We start from the raw sequence: 19,040 nt of genomic DNA, 5'->3' as shown, positions 1-19,040 counted from the left end.
GTGATCCGCCCACCTCAGCCTCCCAAAGTGCTGGGATTACAGGCGTGAGCCACCGCGCCCAGCATTTACAGCTTTATTGATGTACAATTGATATATGCCAATATGTCTCTCCATGTAAAATGCATATATTTGAAGTACACTATTTGATGTTTTCATATGTATATACACCTGTAAAACCATTACACAATCAAGATAATGAACATATCCATCACTTCCCAAAGGTCCCCGCTTTGTCTGTTTTTAATAATCCTCCCTACCTTCCTCACCCTGCAACTACTGAAAATTCTCAGAAATACAAACTATAGTAACTTTTGATCTAGAGGACTAAACAGAACAACAGCAAAAAAGATCTCAGGACCTGATGAAGACTCAGGTGTTGGAGGGGAGCAGCTGGAATTTAGAATTAGTTGAGTCTAAGTTTAGCCTGAAGCGCTTACCAATTTGAGTAGCAAAGCAGCAAGGAAAGAACCTGAGTGTTAGGAGAGGGTGGTATCTTCCCTAGGGACAAAAACCACAAAGTCATTGGGCCTAGTTCCAGTTCAACAGGTGCCTGGGAATATTGGTAGGCTGGCACCTTCAATCTTTGGCCTGGGTAGGGTCTTAGGAGAAGGATTATACTGAAGGCTTCAGCTAAATAAAAGGCCTCTTCCTATTTATCAAAGCACTTTTTTTGGTATGCTGATTATAGGTTTAACGTGTCTTGTCCCTGCTGCTAGACTGTGAACTCCTGCAAGGTTTTTATGTCCTCAGCACCTAATGATCCCTGATAAGCACTCAAATATTTATTGAACAAATATGCAGCCAACTATAAAATGCTGTGAGTTTCTCAGTATGTAGTAAGGGTACATTTCCCTTAAGTTGGTATTTTCTGGGCCAGGCATGGCGGCTCACGCCTGTAATCCCAGCACTTTGGGAGGCCCAGGCAAGGCGGACGGATGACGAAGTCAGGAGTTTGAGACCAGCCTGACCAATATGGTGAAACCCTGTCTCTACTATAAGTACAAAATTAGCCGGGCGTGGTGACGCAGGCCTGTAATCTCAGCTATTCGGGAGGCTGAGGCAGGAGAATTGCTTGAACCCGGGAGGCGGAGGTTAGAGTGAGCCAAGTTGCGCCACTGCACCCCAGCCTGGGTGACAGAGTAAGACTCCGTCTCAAACATAAATAAATAAATAGGTATTTCCATGGAAACAGAAACAGATTTAATCTGGGGCCTGCATGTGAGTGATCAGCTTGGTTGGGATGGGGCCTCTGGAGGGTCCAAGGCTTTGGAGGAAGGAGAGTGAGTAGGTAGTTTAGAGAGGGACAGAAAGATTCCTTTTGTTGGCAAGAAAACCCCTCAATTCATCTTCAGCTACACCAAAGGTATGGGGGCTCTGGTGGAGGTACTGTGCAGGGGTATCTGGAGTAGTTACTGTTAGGTACACTTTGGATTCAGTAGCCCAGGCTTTGCCCTAGGGAGAGACAGTTGTCATTTCAAGGAAGACTGCTTTATACGGTCAGACACCTGGTTCACACGGCCTTAGCAGCAGCGTGCCACCACCCCAATCCCACACATAAGCGTGAGGGGTCACAGAGGTAGTGAGAATGATGGGATCCAAGGATCTCATCTCTCCAGATCCACTCACACCAGGAGTTAATCGCTCCAGCGCCAGGCTCTGAGTCCCTCCCTCTCTCGCCCGAGCTCCGCCCCCCTTCCCTCTCGGCGGTCCTGGCGGGCTTCCCGTGGAGGGGGCGGCCCCAGCCCGAGCGCTAGGCCGGGCGGAGCTCCGGCCCGGGCGGAGCCGCGGCCGCCGCGTCCGGCCGCTGGACCGAACTTCTGCCGTGCGGACAGCAGGAGCGGCGCCGAGCCCCATGCCCCCACCTCTCCAGCCCGCCCTCTGAGCCTCCCGAACCCTCTCTCCATTTCCCACAACTGTGCTGGTAAGTCCCGCTCCCCGCACCAAACTTTTTTTGCTGCTGAGTTTGAGTCCTACGATCGGACCACGAGCTGCATTGTAGTTGGTGTTGGGGGGGAGGAGGAGAGGGTGAATTTAGCATAGCTGTCTTGAACTGAATGCCGACTCCACGGCTTCCCTAAGACAGATCAGCGCTCGCCCATTTCCCGAGTTGGAAGACCTCTCGATTTTAGTTGCTTAAACTTATGTAGAGATGGAGATGAGGGTTTGCGCTCCAACTTCGCTACCCCCTCCCCCATTTCTCTGAGCTCTAGCAGTTCCCGATACTTTCCCTCCATCTTTCAAGTATCTTTGGCTCTCTAAAAGCTTGTCCCCTCCCAACTCTGCCGTGGCAAAGCCCCCCTCCACCAGGCACTTCGGGCCCGCCTCCTCTTCGTTGCCCTAGGGGACCCCGCGATCTTGGGGGCCATAAACTCCCTCCGGGGCTACGCGTCCTGCCAACCCGCCGCAGACGTGTAGCTGCTGGGTCCGCTGTGGAGGGAGGGGCTCAGGCTGGGGCTAGTCCGAAGCCAGGCGGGCGGGGCCGGGAAGGGGAGGTATAGGGGGCCGGACGGGGCGGAGCAGGCGGCATTTGCGGCCGGCGCCGGGGTGGAGAGTTGTGCGCCGGTCCCTGGGCCTGAGCTCCGGCTCCGGCTAGGGCGCCTGCGATGTCTCAAGATGGCGGAGCTGGGCGAATTAAAGGTACCGGCCCCCTCCCCCATCCCCATCTGGACTGATTCCGGCGGTACGCCGTGTCCGGGAAGCGACCGAGACTGGGTGCCGGGGCTCGGGTGGGCGCCGACGACGTGGCAGGCACGGGCTGCTGAGGATGGGAAAGAAGTGGCTGAGAGCGAGGAAGGGGCTGCGGCGGGGCTCCGGGGGCGGGGCTGCGGGGCAGATGTAGGGGTGGGGCCGAGGGGAATTGCAGCTGTTGGGGGCTGAGGCGCAGGGGGCGGGGACGAAGGGTAGAAGTCGGATTTAGTAGTAGGGGCAGTTGTTGGGGTAGGGCCAGGGGGAAAAGCTGCTCTAGAGGCACTGGGGGCGAGTCGATCGAGGCCAAGAGATGCGACAGTAGGGGGCAGATGCAGGGATGGGACCGCGGGGCAGATGTAGGGGAGGCTCCGGGGGAAAGGCAGCTGAAAGGGTAGGGTCTTTGGGGCTACTCTCGGGATCCGAGCTTTGGGAAATACCAGTAGGCGGCTGAGATGCAGGGGGCGGGGCTGTGCGGGCCGATACCTCGAGGGGTGGGGCAGAAGCATCCTGGAGGCTCAGAGGAAGGTCCTGCCTTAGTGAATCGCGATGTTTGGGCAGAGGCAGAGGCATGTGAAACTATGAGATAGAAAGGAGGGAAGTTATAGGGAAAGCTAATGGAAAAAATAAGACAGGACAGAGAAGATAAAGATGGGGAGAAAGAGGAGCAAGTTTCTCATCACATTCCACAAAAGGGGTCCAAGACAAAGCCTCCTGTGAGAAGAATTGTGTAGGGCTAGCAAGCCCTGCCCATGACAGGATCTCCTAGAGATTCACAGAAGGGAGTCCTCCCTCTAAGGAGAGCGCTCCCCTCCTTCTGCCACACAGAGTTTGGAGGGTGACCACATCTGAGGACATCTCATAGAACCTTAAACCACCGAGTTCATCCCCATGCCTCCTGGTTTTCTTCTGCCCTTTGAAATGGAGCTATGGTCCTGGGCAGTCTGGAGGTCTAGCCACTGGGCCCAGCTACCTTCAGGAAATTTGCGATTTTGTGCCCTGACTCAGAGGCTTTTCCTTCATCCACCCAGGGCCTCTGTTTAGAGCTCTGCCCGCTCCTCTTCCACCCGTGTAGGGGGGCTGTAGGTTGTACAGGAGTATTATTTTCTCTATGTAGGAGAGACGCCAGATAATGGTTCCTGGCAGATAGAGTAAACAGGCAGGATACTTGGACTCAGTGAATCACTGTTAATCTCCTCAACCTAAGTTTTGGTCCTGTTTCCCTTCCAGAAAAATAGGACTAAGTTGTGGGGAGGGGGCGGTTATATTAATGATTCCAAGAAAGGATCTGGGGGAGTAATGAGCATTGAACCCTGACCTGAAAACCCCGGCCCACAGAAGCTTCAGAGGCTTGGGGGAAATAGCTGAGGAATTAAGGTGGTTTGGAGGGGTGGGCTGAAGGGCACAATCCTCCAGCCACCTGGCCCCTTTCTTCCCCGTGGGCCTGTCTGGCTTGCATCCTCTTGTCTCTCCCTCCTTCTCCCTGTCTCCTATCCTCTTCCCAGGAGGCTGGGATGAGTTTGAGTGTCTGAGAAAGGGCAAGAGAGGAGATAAGCAGCTTAAAGGAGAGTCCAGACTAGAGGCAGGGTTGGAGGCGGGAGGCTGTATAGACTTGGAGGTGTGTCTGAGGGTGGCTTGCTGTCTGCCATTCCCTGCCCCACTCTGGCCACTTCCAGGCCTGGGGAGACAGACAGTGTTGCTCAAGCTTGGGGTGGGCAGGGGGTGGTGATGATGCTGACCTGATGGTTGCTAAAGTGGGACTGAGATGTCCCTTTGGATAGGTTGACTACCTGGCAGTAATCCACTAGCTGCGAAGCATCATCTTTCCCATCAGTGCTGGAGGGAAAAAGGCACTGCCCACCTGGTAGCTCAGCCCATGTCTTGGCAGGGCAGGCCTGTGCAACGGAGGATTCTCAAGCTTCTCTGTTCTTCTCCACAGCACATGGTGATGAGTTTCCGGGTGTCTGAGCTCCAGGTGCTTCTTGGCTTTGCTGGCCGGAACAAGAGTGGGCGGAAGCACGAGCTCCTGGCCAAGGCCCTGCACCTCCTGAAGTCCAGCTGTGCCCCTAGCGTCCAGATGAAGATCAAAGAGCTTTACCGACGACGCTTTCCCCGGAAGACCCTGGGGCCCTCTGATCTCTCCCTTCTCTCTTTGCCTCCTGGCACCTCTCCTGTAGGCTCCCCTGGTCCTCTAGCTCCCATTCCCCCAACCCTCTTGGCCCCTGGCACCCTGCTGGGCCCCAAGCGTGAGGTGGACATGCACCCCTCTCTGGCCCAGCCTGTGCACCCTGATGTCACCATGAAACCATTGCCCTTCTATGAAGTCTACGGGGAGCTCATCCGGCCCACCACCCTTGGTATGGCTCTTTGTGGTCCCTTAGTCTTCCGGACTCCCTACCTGTTCCCCAGACATTTCTTAGGCTTTAGTCCTATGGGATCAGTGACCTGGGATGGGGGTGATTTCTGTGGCTGCCTGTGCATGGGCTTGGAATAACTGCCCCTTTGTATCCTCAGCATCCACTTCTAGCCAGCGGTTTGAGGAAGCGCACTTTACCTTTGCCCTCACACCCCAGCAAGTGCAGCAGATTCTTACATCCAGGTACATCTCTTCCAGTCTTCCTCCCTCATCCCTGGGGGGTTACCCCTGGACTCTGCTTTCTGACTTTCTTCTCTTCTGCCCTGCGCTTTTCCCTATCCATCCTCTTGTGCCTACTTGTCTCTCGTTCTTTTGTGTGTCTCTGCTCTATCCTCCGGACATCTAACTTTCAGCCTCTCTGTGCGTTCACCCCTGCCCTCTGGGGGCTACACGCTGATATCTCTTCGTCTCCCTCCTTGTTACAGAGAGGTTCTGCCAGGAGCCAAATGTGATTACACCATACAGGTGCAGCTAAGGTGAGTTCATCCTCCCTATGCTGGGTACGCATTAGGGGTAGGAGTGAAGTAGGAGTATGACAGATCCCTTACAAGATGTCCCTGCTCTGCCACTGTCTACTGCAGCCCTGGGACTTTTGTTGGATGCTGAGGGCTCCAGACATCTATGACTGATTTTCTGGGGTTCCCTGTCTCTCTGCCAGCTTCAGCTAAAGAAATTTCTTCCCAGTCTTTCTTCCTTTCTCATCTCTTACCAGGTTCTGTCTCTGTGAGACCAGCTGCCCCCAGGAAGATTATTTTCCCCCCAACCTCTTTGTCAAGGTCAATGGGAAACTGTGCCCCCTGCCGGTAAATGCTCTCCCCTTCTTCTGTCAGTTATCCCTTACCGTTTCAGTTCATAAATATTAACTACAAACCTGTTCTGAAAGAGGTATGCCTAGCACAGTGCGTGGTACATAGTAGGTGCTCAGTTTACTGACTGAATCAATATCATCTCAAGAGTATTAAGATAGGGCTGAACAAAGGTTCTGTCAGAACTCGGAGGAGGACATTAGTTCAACCCGAGATTTAAGAAAGACTTCTTTTTTTTTTTTTTTTTTTTGAAACAGAGTCCTTGCTCTGTCACCCAGGCTGGAGTGCAGTGGCGGGATCTCGGCTCACTGCAACCGCGCCTCCCGAGTTCAAGCGATTCTCTTGCCTCAGCCTCCCAAGTAGCTGGGATTACAGGTGCCCACCACCCTGCCCAGCTAATTTTTGTATTTTTATTAGAGACAGGGTTTTACCATGTTAGCCAGGCTGGTCTCGAACTCCTGACCTTAGGTGATCTGCCCACCTCGGCTTCCTAAAGTGCTGGGATTACAGGCGTGAGCCACCGCACCTGGCCAGAAAGACTTATAAGTCATGACCCCAGAGCTGAGAGTTGGAAAAGGTGAGGCATCCTTATTCCTCCTCCTCAGTGACTCAGTGAGTGCGTTCCTTTTTTCTCCCCAGGAGTGAACCCCACACACAGCCCGAGACAGTGCTCCAGTTTTGTGAGCCACTGAATGGGCCTCCATCCCCTTGGTCAGTGAGTGAGGGAGTTGGCCTTCCCTCCAGGGAGTGAATAACCCGAGACAAGATATCCTTTGTTGAAAGAGCAGAGCCCCTTCCCAGAGCCACTTCTCCACTGACCGGTCCCTCCCTTCTCCAGGGTTACCTTCCCCCAACCAAGAATGGGGCTGAGCCCAAGAGGCCCAGCCGCCCCATCAACATCACACCTCTGGCTCGACTCTCAGCCACTGTTCCCAACACCATTGTGGTCAATTGGTCATCTGAGTTCGGACGGGTGAGCACAGCTAAAGCAGGGTGCCGGGAAAAGCCTGCTGAGGGTGAAGGGGAACCATCCAGTGTCCTGGGTTGGGGAAGCACTTTTCTCTTTATGGGTCTGTCTCTGGTCCTCATGGAACAAAAGTGGGCAGTGGTGGTATGAGAAGCAGAGGCTAATTGTCTGCCCCCTACCTCCAAGTAGAATTACTCCTTGTCTGTGTACCTGGTGAGGCAGTTGACTGCAGGAACCCTTCTACAAAAACTTAGAGCAAAGGGAATCCGGAACCCAGACCACTCGCGGGCACTGAGTGAGTAACGTCTTTCCTCTCTTCCCCACCTGATCTGGATCCATGTCTTCCTGGCCCTCCAGTCTTCATAATTAAACCCGTACCTCTTTTTTGACAACTTACTTCCTTCTCACATGAACCACATCCCTCCCCCTCTACCCCGACCAGTCTTCCAGTCTTTATAGTTGAAGTTGGACCACTCCCAGGCAGTGAGTGACACCCTTGCATTTCCATTTATGTATCTGCTTTGCACCTCACAGTCCCTAACTCCAGCCGTGCTAGAATATGGGCTCTCTGGACTGGAAAGAATCTTAGGGATCCTCTAATCTAACCCTCACATGATGCTTCAACTCCTCCACATCATCTCTAACATAGCCAGAGTGTCACCCAGCTATGTTTAAGCATCTTCAGGGATGGGAAAATCCCCCACACCCAGCCTTTATCATCCATATCCCAGACCACTCCATGTGACGTCCCACTGGCCCCCAAAGACGCTCCACCCAGCACCCTCTCAGCCAGAGCCATCTGTTCCTGGCCTTACCAGCTCCTGGGCTGCCTCCAGCCTTGCTGACCCCATGGCTCTGGCCTCACTTTTGTTTCAGTCAAGGAGAAATTGACTGCTGACCCTGACAGTGAGGTGGCCACTACGAGTCTCCGGGTGTCACTCATGTGCCCGGTGGGTAAAAGGGGAGAAGGGAACAGGGTGGGAAGGGAGTTGGGTTTAGCCTGTGGACTTTGATGAGGGTTCCTAGGAATACTGGAGTGAAGTTTTCTGGGATGAAACCAGACTGGAGCCTCTGACAAGAGAAATTGCTTCTCCTCAGCTAGGGAAGATGCGCCTCACTGTCCCTTGTCGTGCCCTCACCTGCGCCCACCTGCAGAGCTTCGATGCTGCCCTTTATCTCCAGATGAATGAGAAGAAGCCTACGTGGACATGTCCTGTGTGTGACAAGAAGGCTCCCTATGAATCTCTTATCATTGATGGGTAGGGCCATTTTGCTTCCTCTTAACCTAGGACATCTGCTAGGACCCTCTTTTCTTTGTTATTTCTTTTTCTTTTTCTTTTTTTTTGAGATGGAGTCTTACTTTGTTGCCCAGGCTGGAGTGCAGTGGTGCAATCTTGGCTCACTGCAACCTCCGCCTCCTGGGTTCAGGCGATTCTCCTGCCTCAGCCTCCTGAGTAGCTGGGATTACAGGTCCGTGCCACCACGCCTGGCTAATTTTTGTATCTTTAGTAGAGACGGGGTTTCACCATGTTGGGCAGGCTGGTCTTGAACTCCTGACCTCAGGTGATCCGCCCACCTCGGCCTCCCAAAGTGCTGGGATTACAGGCGTGAGACACCATACCCAGTCTATATTTCTTTTTTAGCCACCACCTCCTTCAGGGTTTTTAATTTATATGGCTTACTTCTCCTCACATGAACCCCAGTTCTCACCTTATCTATCCCTTTTGCCAATTTGTGTGTGTGTGTGTATGTGCGTGTATGTGGAGTGGGAGGGCAATATTAAGAACTTAGTATATACAAGACATCTTGCTGAGTACTTTTAATGAGTTATCTCATTGAAACCTCACAATAAGCTTATGGACTGGGTGCAGTGGCTCACATCTGTAATTCCAACACTGGAAGGCCGACATGGAAAGATCATTTGAGGCTAGGAGTCTGAGACCAGCCTGGGCAACAGAGTAAGACCCTCTCTCTATAAAAAATTAAGAAAGTTAGCCAGGCATGGTATAATAGCTCATGACTGTAGTCTTAGCTGCTCAGGAGGCTGAGTGGGGAGGAAGGTTTGAACCCAGGAGTTTGAGGCTGTAGTGAGCTATGACTGCATTACTGCACCCCAGCCAGGGCAACAGATTGAGACCCTGTCTCAAAAAAAGAAATAATCCTATGATTGGCTAGTGACACTCACCCAGAAAAAAAAAAAAAAAGAAAACAATAACCCTATGAGATAGGTAGTATCATTACACATGAGGAAACTGAGGCCGAGACAGATTGAATCTTGCTCAAGGTTACATTGTTAAGTGGCAGAGCCGGTACTGAACTGTCATAGTATATCACCTATAACAACTCTCTGACTTCCCACTGAGCATTGCAGTAAGGTTCTTTTGAGGGCCTGGAAGTTCTGATCTTTTGATCTTGCTAGTCTTAACCCCTTTTCGGAATCTACATTATGGTTCTTGTTCCCAGTCCCCCCCGACGGTTTTTTTTGTGTTTGTTTATTTGTCTGTTTTTGAGACAGGGTCTTGTTCTGTTGCCCAGACTGGAGTATAGTAGCACAATCATAGCTCACTGCAGCCTCGACCTCCTGGCCCCAAGTGATCTTCCCACCTTGGCCTCCCAAAGTGCTGGGATTGCAGGCATGAGCTACCATGCCTGGCCCAGGCTGGAGTGGTATGGCACAGTCTTATGATCTCGACTCACTGCAACCTCTGCCTTCTGGGTTCAAGCAATTCTCCTGCCTCAGCCTCCCAAGTAGCTGGGATTACAGGCATGTGCTGCCACATCCGGCTAATTTTGTATTTTTGGTAGAGATAAGGTTTCACCATGTTGGCCAGGCTGGTCTCGAACTCCTGACCTCAGGTGATCCACCCGCCTCGACCTTTGAAAGTGTGATTACAGGTGTGAGCCACAGCGCCGGCCTTTTTTTTTTTTTTTTTTTGAGGCAGAGCCTTGCTCTGTTGCCCAAGGTGGAGAACAGTGGTGTGATCTAGCCTCACTGCAACCTCTGCCTCCCGGGTTCAAGCGATTCTCATGCCTCAGCCTCCCAAGTAGCTGGGATTATAGGCATGTGCCACCACACCTGGCTAATTTTCGTATTTTTAGTAGAGATGAGGTTTCACCATGTTGGCCAGGCTGGTCTTAAACTCCAAGCCTCAAGTGATTCACCTGTCTCTACCTCCCAAAGTGCTGGGATTACAGGCGTGAGCCACTTCACCCGGCCTCAGATTGTATTTATTTTAAAACCTGTTACTTAGTTTGCAAAGCTCTTTTACATACCTTCTGTTACTTGATTCCAACAACTCAGAGAGGTCCAGTAGGATGGATAATGTCCTTATTTTACAGATGAGGAAACTGAGGTACAGGAAGGCGAGTTATAGAACTCTCTGGCTACTGTTCCGCTCATCTCCCAGCCCCATGAATTTTCATCTCTCTCCTCCCCCAGTTTATTTATGGAGATTCTTAGTTCCTGTTCAGATTGTGATGAGATCCAATTCATGGAAGATGGATCCTGGTGCCCAATGAAACCCAAGAAGGAGGCATCTGAGGTTTGCCCCCCGCCAGGGTATGGGCTGGATGGTGAGTGACCCCCTGTTCCCCAGCTAAGCTAAATCTTGGATGGCCTCTTCTCTGAGACATAGTCTTCGTAATATCCGCAGGCCTCCAGTACAGCCCAGTCCAGGAGGGAAATCCATCAGAGAATAAGAAGAAGGTCGAAGTTATTGACTTGACAATAGAAAGCTCATCAGATGAGGAGGATCTGCCCCCTACCAAGAAGCACTGTTCTGTCACCTCAGCTGCCATCCCGGCCCTACCTGGAAGCAAAGGGTATGAGAAAATAGGCTGAATCTACGGCAAAAGGGACAGGGGAAGAAGTCAGGAATGCTTTCTGATCATTGGACAAAGCCTGGGGCAAGAGAAATGTGGAGGGGACAGAGAGGGAACCTGGGGACCTGAGCTGGGTGAGGGCATCTGTGGTTTGCTGGCTGCCTCAGCTCTTCTCTACCCACAGAGTCCTGACGTCTGGCCACCAGCCATCCTCGGTGCTAAGGAGCCCTGCCATGGGTGCGTTGGGTGGGGATTTCCTGTCCAGTCTCCCACTACATGAGTACCCACCTGCCTTCCCACTGGGAGCCGATATCCAAGGTATGACATGGATCATAAGATGGACCCTGCACTGCCACACCCTCCCCAGAGCTACATCAGAACCCCTGTTCCTTCTCAAAGCTTCCTGCTTCTCCTCCAAGGGGCCACAGTCCAAAGTGCTTTGTCTTTTGGTGGTAAAGGGGTCAGATAGGAGGTTGATTTTGATTTTTCTTTTCTTGCCAGGTTTAGATTTATTTTCATTTCTTCAGACAGAGAGTCAGGTAAGTGGTTCTTTCTTCAGAAGGTCTCAGATCTCTGAAGTGTCCTTTAGGCACTGATGGGACCCCTCCCTCTCTTATGATCTCTGGGGATGTAAATCTGCTTTTCTGTGAGGGCAGTGGGGTGTAGGTAGCTTATTACCCTCCTCAGCCCCACTGGTAGTTCCTGAGATTCCTACTTAGGCCTCCTTCGTAGATCCCCTGTTACTATTCTGCCCCGGCCTACTCACCCCCACCCCCGTGTGCACTTAGAGCACCATGCCTGCCCTAACCGGACATTCCACACATTTCAGACACCCACAACGCCAAGAACCTAGCAAGTTGGAGGAGCTCTCAAGGCAGGGAAAGGGGAAGGGTGTGGGGAAGTAGGGGAAAGAGGGAGAGGCTCTCCCTTTTCTCAGAGAATACCTTGGGATCCACAGGGGTTGATTGCCCCCATACGGCATTTCTGAGATGAGTGACTGGGAGGTGGGGAAGTCAGGATGAGATCTTAAACTATGTCCTTGATTATTCCTAGCACTATGGCCCCTCCGTCATCACCTCACTAGATGAGCAGGATGCCCTTGGCCACTTCTTCCAGTACCGAGGGACCCCTTCTCACTTTCTGGGCCCACTGGCCCCCACGTTGGGGAGCTCCCACCGCAGTGCCACTCCGGCGCCCCCTCCTGGCCGTGTCAGCAGCATTGTGGCCCCTGGGGGAGCCTTGAGGGAGGGGCATGGAGGACCCCTACCCTCAGGTCCTTCTTTGACTGGCTGTCGGTCAGACATCATTTCCCTGGACTGAGTTCCTTGGAGTATGGAAACTTCACTGTCCCCCAACACTGAGCAAGTATGCTGTGGAGTCCCAACCCCAGCTACTCTGATCCCTCTGCTGGCTCTGGCCAAGGGCCAGACAGACCTTCACAGATGCCTACTTTTGGCCTCATCTCTGCCTGACAAGGCCAGCACCCAAAGGGTTAATATTTAACCTCTTTTTAAGGACATTGGGGTTTGTTTTTGGAAATGTTCTTTAGATGGTGGCACATTCCTTTGGGTATGTTAACCTAGGCAGTGGGAGGTAAATGGGATGGGATGTGAGCTGGGAGAAGGGCTGAACCCTCAGCCTCAACTGTGTCTAGAGCCTCTTGGGAAAGGGGCACCTCTCTTGAACCCCAAATGCTCTCTCTTCTTATCCCCCAAACCCATGGCTCTATTTCTTCTTCACATCCATTGTCTCTTCATGTCCATTCCATTCCCTTCCCTTTGGCCACACAGACAGGTGGAAAAACTGAGACAGGCAGTTTCAGAGATGGACAGAGAACTTTATTTTGGATTGTGGATGTGGATTTTTTTGTACATAAATAAGAAAAACCAAAATACTCCAAAGATGACTTCCCCTGCCTCCTACTCCAGTATGACAGAGGAGGATGTAAGGCCTTAGCCATGATCCCCCAGTGGTTTGGGAGTCAGGCCCGGCCTATTGCTTGGGTCTCTCTCTATTTATATATTTAAGTTCACAGTGTTTCTTATTCCGCCCTAAGCTTCTAGAGGCTCATGGCCCTGTGGTTAGGCCTGGCTCATTCTGCACCTTTCCAGGGAGGTGGGAGGACCCTGTGCCCTCCTTCCCAGTCCTCTTTTTCAGGCTCGTCCAAGGCCTGAGACCTGTGTTGTAATTTTACTTTTTATTCCTAAAGTTGTAGTGAAGCTCTCACCCATAATAAAGGTTGTGAATGTTCTGTGAGTGTCACGGAGATGGGCTAGGGAGGGGATGTTACACTTCACTTTCCAGAGCCCTGGTTTGGGGGAAGAGGGTCCATGTTCCATTCTTCCTTTGCTGGCCCTGGGTCCAGGTGAGCTGCACTTTTACACGGTGGGGGTGTTCCATGGAGGAATTCCCAGAGAGGTTGTCCTTCCTTCCTTTCCCCCATGCCTGTAAAACCAGACCATTCCAGCCCAGTGCTGTGGAGCTCTCCAGTCCCTTTTCACTTTTCCCTGCCCAGATGTTGCAGCCAGAGCCTGAGGGCAAACTTGGTTCCAGTGCTGACTCTCTCTTTGCCCTCTGCCATGGTTGGGATCATCCGCAGCAGGGTGGACATGGGCAGGACCAGAGGTCGGGCTCTTCCATCCTCTTCTAGTTCCAGTGCACTGCATAGTGACAACTCCTGTTGGGGCTGTGCCTTGTAGCTTACAAAGAACTTACATGTATGTGAGGTCCCCGAATCCTCCCAACTACCACAGGAGGTGGTGGGTGTTGATCTCTTTTGCAGAAAGGAAACAGGTTCAAGGAGGGTTAAATGACTTACCCCTCTGTTAGAACTGACACTTAGACCTTCAATGCTAGCCAGTTAGAGCACGAATCCTTGGGGTTTGATGGTCAGTGTATTAGATCTCATGGACCTTCTTAATTATCACCTGACCCACTCTCTTTAAATCTCCCCACACCACCAAATTCCATCCTGAGGAGAGGATAGACGCTGTACTTCTCAACATGAATATGCTGGTGTATTAGAGGCTGAGGGAGAAGCTCTTACTTACAGAACAGAGGGTGGTAGGTCCTGGGGGAGAAGTCTGGGTGTCTCTGTCCCATCCTCTGTGGCAGCCACTGCAGCAGCTACATCTGGTGTCAGCCACATAAGGGCGCTCACCTCACTTGGGTTTGGTTGGATCCGGGCCTGGGGTCAGACATGGTGACCCCTCAGTCATTGCCTCTCCCTGGGATGCCTGTTCGTGATCAAAACCTACCTGCACTTTTCAAGGAGAAAGGCAGGCGCAACGGGAAAGGGTATTGCACATTCTTGGTTATCTCTGACCACCGCCCCCTTCCCCCCACCCCTGCCGCCCAGCTTCCAATCACAGGCAGAACCAGGTTGCTTGGGCTCCCCTGAGCCCTGTTTCCTTCCCTCACTGCCAGCCCTACCTGCAGCTGCTGCTGTGATTCCTGGGAGATCACGAGTAGATACAGAACAATGTGATGGTACTTGGGTAAACCCCAGCTCAGCCTAGGAGGGTAGGCAGACTAGGAAAAGAAAACAGCAAAAGTGAGAACTTTCTGTCACTTTTTTTCTTTTTTCAGATGGAGTTTCGCTCTTGTCACCCAGGCTGGTGTGCAGTGGTGCACACCACCACTTGGCTCACTGCAACCTCTGCCTCTTGGGTTCAAGCGATTCTCCAGCCTCAGCCTCCAGAGTAGCTGGGATTACAGGTGCCTGCCACCACGCCCAGCTAATTTTTGTATTTTTAGTAGAGACGCGGTTTTGCCATGTTGTCCAGGTTGGTCTCGAACTTCTGACCTCACGTGATCCGCCCACCTCGGCCTCCCAAAGTGCTGGGATCATTGGCATGAGCCACCACACCCGGCCCTTTCTGTCACTTTTTGAGACTTTGTTAATACAGCTTTAGGGTGAAACAAAATGGTGGCCAAAAGCTGAGGGCATGGATGGTATAGATGACACAGCAGGGACATGGGTGAGGGTTATGGATTTGGGGACTCCAGCCCACTTATGTGCTATTGTTTCCCTTGTAGCCAAGGCAGGTAGGGGCTGATCTATGGACTTTGGTGGGTAGGTGTTGAGGTCTGTTGGTTAAATATGAAGGGGCTTCTCCCAGCTCCTTGTCTCACCTCCCATAAACCCAGAGGGACCCAAGAGAACTGGCCCTGGGGCAGGTGTAGTCCACACTCTTCCCAAAGTTCTCGAAGCCCTCCATCCAGCAGCTGGGAGTCAGAGAGGACACATCAGATTGGCCAGTGCCTGATTCCTCCAAGTCCTCCTGCTTGCCCCTCCCTCAGCCCACACCCAAGGTGGTCCTAGGCATGGGTCTTTTGGCTCAGGTTGGATCAGCTGACTGGTTACCTCCTCCTCAAGTTCCACGTGCCCACCTGCAACAACAGCGGGGCCAACAGGTGAATGGTGGTGGTCTTGACCAGGGACCGCCCACTCACTGTTGACATTTCTCTCCCCTCCAGTGGACACAGGGAGTTGCAGTCACTTGTGGCTATGAAGATGCCACATTTTGGGGCCCACTTTATCCTTTTGAGACTGGGGAAAACACTGTTGCGGGGAAAGGGCAAATTTCTGTACGTGGGGCCTCGTCCCCAGAATACTCACCCGGGGGTACCCAGAGGTTGGGGGAAACGCTGAGGGTGCGTGCCCTTCTGGTCAGCAAGACAGTCTTGTCGCTGGACTGCAGAATGACGGCCACACCCAGGTCCACACCTCGATCTGTGGGCAGCTCAGCCCCAGGAACCCTGGGCCGCCCGTCCAGGGCCGCAAAAGGGCAGAAAGGGGGTCGCTGGCAGAAGGAAGCCAGCTGGGTTAAGGCTTCAGAAGTGGGGCGGCACTGGGTGGGCGTGACTTTCAAAAATGGGGCTACCCCGCGCGTTGGAGGCGGGGTCCTCGCCGCCAGTTCCCACCCGATTTCAGTCCCCGTCTTCGGCCCTTCACTGCCCCCACCCCCGCTCTGAGGCCCCTTTCTGCTGACCTGGAGCGGAAGCCTAGCGGAGGCGCCTGGGAAGGGCCTGCTGGAGAGGACAAGCCGTCCTCGCTTCAAGCCGCAGTGAATGGGCCACGGCCCGAGCCCTGGCCCGGCTCCCAGGAGGCCACACACACTCCGTGCGAAGCTCACCGACTCCGGACGCCCGGACAGGAGCAGCTGTACCCGCGCCGCGGCCATAACGCGACTCTGGGGTCGCTGCGGCCCGCCTGGCGCCCTCTGGTGGCCTAGCGACGCTTCCTCTTGGAGCGTTCCGCGGGGTCGGAAGGTAGCGGGGTTTCCGAAAGTCCCCGGGAAATCCGGGCACATCTTTTGAGGATGACCCATGGGTATAATATTAAACCACAAAGAATACCTCTAAAAGCTCAGCTCCTATTTCCTTCCTATCTTCTCTGTTTAGGACAATGACCCCCAGACCGACTGACTTCAGGACTCACATGTTACTTCCTACCAGCCCTAAGCTGAACTGTAAGCACCCTCTACAGCACTGTGCACACCTGTTACAGCAGGCATCACTTTGAATTCATTATCTCCAAGCGAAACACGCCACATAACATTTTCGAGACCACTTCTCCTTCTTTCACTTCACCCAAATGGCAACCAAGTATGCAGATGCTATCTCCTTAAACTTCCTCAAACTCATGTTCTCTCCAGCCTTCATTCATTGCCCTAGTTTAAGCCTTCCTCATATTTTGCCTGAGATATTATTGCAAGTCTCCAAATAGTCTTGCCCCTACCAGTTCATCCTCTACAGTGCTGCCAGAGTGATGTTTCGTTTTGAGAGTCTCGCACCACCCAGACTGGAGTGCACTGGCGTGATCCCAGCTCACTGCAACCTCCATCTCCCAGGTTGAAGCCATTCTCGTGCTTTAGCTTCCCAAGTAGCTGGGATTACAGGGCGTCCACCACAACGCCTGGCTTTTTTTCTTTTTTTGAGATGGAGTCTTGCTCTGTCACCCAGGCTGGAGTGCAGTGGCGCGATCTCGGCTCACTGCAACCTCCACCTCCCTGGTTCAAGCGATCCTCCTGCCTCAGCCTCCTGAGTAGCTGGGATTACAGGTGCGTACTACCACACCTGGCTAATTTTTTAATTTTTTGTAAAGATGAAATCTCACTGTTGCCCAGGCTGTTCTTGAACTCCTGGCTTCAACTGATCCTCCCAGTGTGTTGGGATTATAGGATTGAGCCACCATCAAAATTATTCTTTTAGCTGTTTTGAAATGTACAGTAAATTAATAACTATGCTACCCTGCTGATCTATCCAACACTAGGTCTTATTTCTTCAAACTGTATTAATCTGTGCCCACTAATCAACCTCTCTTCATCCTCCCCATCCTTCCTAGCTTCTGGTAATACCAATCTATTCTCTATTTTCTTGAGATCCACTTTTTTAGCTCCCATGTGAGAGAGAACATGCAATATTTGTTTCTGTGCTTGGTTTATTTTACTTAACATAGTGACCTCTAATTCCATCCATGTTGCTGCTAATGACAGGATTTCATTCATTCTTCCGGCTGAATAATATATACATTTTCTTTAGCCTTTCATCTATTGATGGGCACTTAGGTTGATTCCATGTTTTGGCTATCGTGAATAGTGCTGCAATAAACATGGGAGTGCAGGTATCTTTTTGATATATTGATTTCTTTCCTTTTGGAGAGAGATAGATATATACATACCCAGTAGTGGAACTGCTGGAGCATACAGATCTATTTTTAGTTTTTTGAGGAACCTCTGTAGTCTTCCATGGTGGCTGTACCAATTTACATTCCCAATAGTGTACCAGGCAGGGCTTTCCTTTTTCCACATCCTCACTAGCATTCATTCTTTCTTTTTGGTAAAAGTAACTAATTGGGGTGAGATGATATCTGTGTGATTTTGATTTCCATTTCTCTGATTAGTGATGTTGAACATTTTTTGATATATCTGTTGGCCATTTGTATATCTTCTTTTGAAAACTACCTATTCAGATCTTTTGGCTATTTTAAAGTTGGATTATTTGTTCTTTTTGCTATTGCTTGAGCTCCTTGTGTATTCTGGTTATTAATCCCTTGTTAAGATAGTTTGCAAATAAAACATCCTCATCTTTCAAACTATACATTGTCACTTTCTCTGTGTTCCCTTTCCTGCCTGACCCTTTTCCCTTTCTGGCCTCTCCGTACGGAGTTACTCTTCTACTGTAGCACCTCCAATACTTCCTGGTACTTATGTACTTATTTGTCCCCTCCTACTAGACTGTATGCTCAAAATTTATTAATCTTTACAACTCCAAGGCTTACCCCAGTACTTAGCACAAAACAGGTGCTTAGTAAATGATGGTGACTGGTCTGAAGGCAGAAATGGTGTCTTACTTATCTTTGTATGTTGTGTTTAGTATGGTGGCTGGCAATTGTTTGGCACTCAAGTGTTTAAAGAATTATAAAACACATTGGTGAGACCAAACTGAAGATATTATAAAACAACATTTAACTGCTTTAAATGAATTAAAGCTGCTGGGACAAATTATATCCATGATACTGAGAGAGACAATTTAGCGTTGCCAGTTTTAAGGAACCATGGAGAAGAGGAAGGTACTCATTTACTGTATGCTTATCATATGCCAGGCATTGGGCTAGCTGTTCTACGTAGTTTCAGATGTGTTAGAAGCCTGGAGCTGGCAAATGTGGCTTCAGTCCACAGATTCTAGTGTGACTGCTTGGGACAATCTACCTGCTAACCCTCAAAATAACTTTTTCTTCTACTCTGTGATAGCCTTTCACATTCCCTACACTATGTGTGTGTTAGAAATTAGTTCATCAGCCTGGGCAACACAGGGAGGCTCCATCTCTACAAAAAAAAAAAAAAGAAGACATTAGCCAGGTATGTGTGGTGCATGCCTGTAGTCCCAGCTGCTCCAGAGGCTGACGTGCAAGGACGCTTGAGCTCAGGAGGTCAAGGTTGCAGGGAGCTGTGATTGCACTATTATACCCCAGCCTGGGTGACAGAGTGAGATCCTGTCTCAACAACAAATTTTCTGTCTTATCTATCTTATCTATCTATCTATCTCAACAAAATAAAGAACAGGCATAGACATTTGAAAATAAAATTAACTTCTTAGGAAGAAGTTTCCTACTGCCAGGGATGTAGGTAACCATAGGTGTGGGTAACTTCTTTATGGATACAGATACATCTGATAGATGATTAATCCTGTTGATTTAAGGTTCTTCCCAGTGCCAAGATTTGATGAGGGGAGATTATAGCAATGGATCTAAATATGCCAAATTCTTTCAGGTGTATCCTGGGCTGCAGGGGATAGACAGGGGGGTTTAGTTGAAGAATCTGCAACTTATCCCACTGCA

General features: G+C 51.1%; 3 protein-coding genes and 1 pseudogene across 10 annotated transcripts in view; 3 read left to right on the top strand and 1 right to left on the bottom strand.

Annotated features, from left to right (window-relative positions):
• Positions 1-19,040, top strand: part of LOC126931509 (neuroblastoma breakpoint family member 3-like) — an 833,099-nt pseudogene that overhangs the window by 435,980 nt on the left and 378,079 nt on the right. The gene's annotated exons all lie outside the window — the stretch shown is intronic.
• Positions 1-19,040, top strand: part of RNF115 (ring finger protein 115) — a 146,153-nt gene that overhangs the window by 23,865 nt on the left and 103,248 nt on the right. The window lies entirely within an intron of this gene.
• On the top strand, positions 2,523-12,947 carry PIAS3 (protein inhibitor of activated STAT 3). 2 transcript variants are annotated; one of them, XM_050750018.1, is made up of 15 exons: positions 2,525-2,637; positions 4,625-4,858; positions 4,964-5,042; positions 5,200-5,284; positions 5,527-5,577; positions 5,814-5,904; positions 6,746-6,880; positions 7,064-7,169; positions 7,751-7,824; positions 7,973-8,133; positions 10,314-10,447; positions 10,528-10,696; positions 10,881-11,014; positions 11,198-11,235; positions 11,750-12,947. In XM_050750018.1, exons 1-15 carry the CDS (start codon positions 2,614-2,616, stop codon positions 12,014-12,016), a joined length of 1,782 nt encoding a protein of 593 aa, XP_050605975.1. In that variant the 5' UTR covers positions 2,525-2,613; the 3' UTR covers positions 12,017-12,947. The 2 variants fall into 2 exon arrangements, with proteins under 2 accessions (XP_050605972.1, XP_050605975.1); XM_050750015.1 differs by having other exon boundaries at positions 2,523-2,637; positions 4,625-5,042.
• On the bottom strand, positions 12,513-19,037 carry NUDT17 (nudix hydrolase 17). 6 transcript variants are annotated; one of them, XM_050751025.1, is made up of 7 exons: positions 15,691-19,037; positions 15,318-15,501; positions 15,063-15,088; positions 14,831-14,923; positions 14,129-14,227; positions 13,747-13,883; positions 12,513-13,356 (listed from the first exon to the last, which is right to left on the bottom strand). In XM_050751025.1, exons 1-7 carry the CDS (start codon positions 16,027-16,029, stop codon positions 13,194-13,196), a joined length of 1,041 nt encoding a protein of 346 aa, XP_050606982.1. In that variant the 5' UTR covers positions 16,030-19,037; the 3' UTR covers positions 12,513-13,193. The 6 variants fall into 6 exon arrangements, with proteins under 6 accessions (XP_050606982.1, XP_050606985.1, XP_050606984.1 ...); XM_050751028.1 differs by having other exon boundaries at positions 15,318-15,393; XM_050751027.1 differs by lacking the exon at positions 12,513-13,356 and adding an exon at positions 13,363-13,667.

This window comes from Macaca thibetana, chromosome 1, assembly GCF_024542745.1.
Source record: "Macaca thibetana thibetana isolate TM-01 chromosome 1, ASM2454274v1, whole genome shotgun sequence".
Lineage (NCBI taxonomy): Eukaryota > Metazoa > Chordata > Mammalia > Primates > Cercopithecidae > Macaca > Macaca thibetana.
Note: the sequence above shows the minus strand (reverse complement) of the source record. Positions and strands in the feature narration are given on the sequence as shown.

Excerpts from the sequence above, each read along its gene's own strand:
- PIAS3 (XM_050750015.1), top strand. The coding sequence starts at position 2,614 with ATGGCGGAGCTGGGCGAATTAAAG. Across the intron at positions 2,638-4,624 it reads CGGAGCTGGGCGAATTAAAG|CACATGGTGATGAGTTTCCG; the intron begins GTACCGGCCCCC and ends TCTTCTCCACAG. Across the intron at positions 7,825-7,972 it reads GGGTGTCACTCATGTGCCCG|CTAGGGAAGATGCGCCTCAC; the intron begins GTGGGTAAAAGG and ends GCTTCTCCTCAG.
- NUDT17 (XM_050751025.1), bottom strand. The coding sequence starts at position 16,029 with ATGGGTCATCCTCAAAAGATGTGCCCGGATTTCCCGGGGACTTTCGGA. Across the intron at positions 15,502-15,690 it reads CCGCTAGGCTTCCGCTCCAG|CGACCCCCTTTCTGCCCTTT; the intron begins GTCAGCAGAAAG and ends TCCTTCTGCCAG. Across the intron at positions 13,357-13,746 it reads GACCTACCACCCTCTGTTCT|TGCACTGGAACTAGAAGAGG; the intron begins GTAAGTAAGAGC and ends GTCACTATGCAG.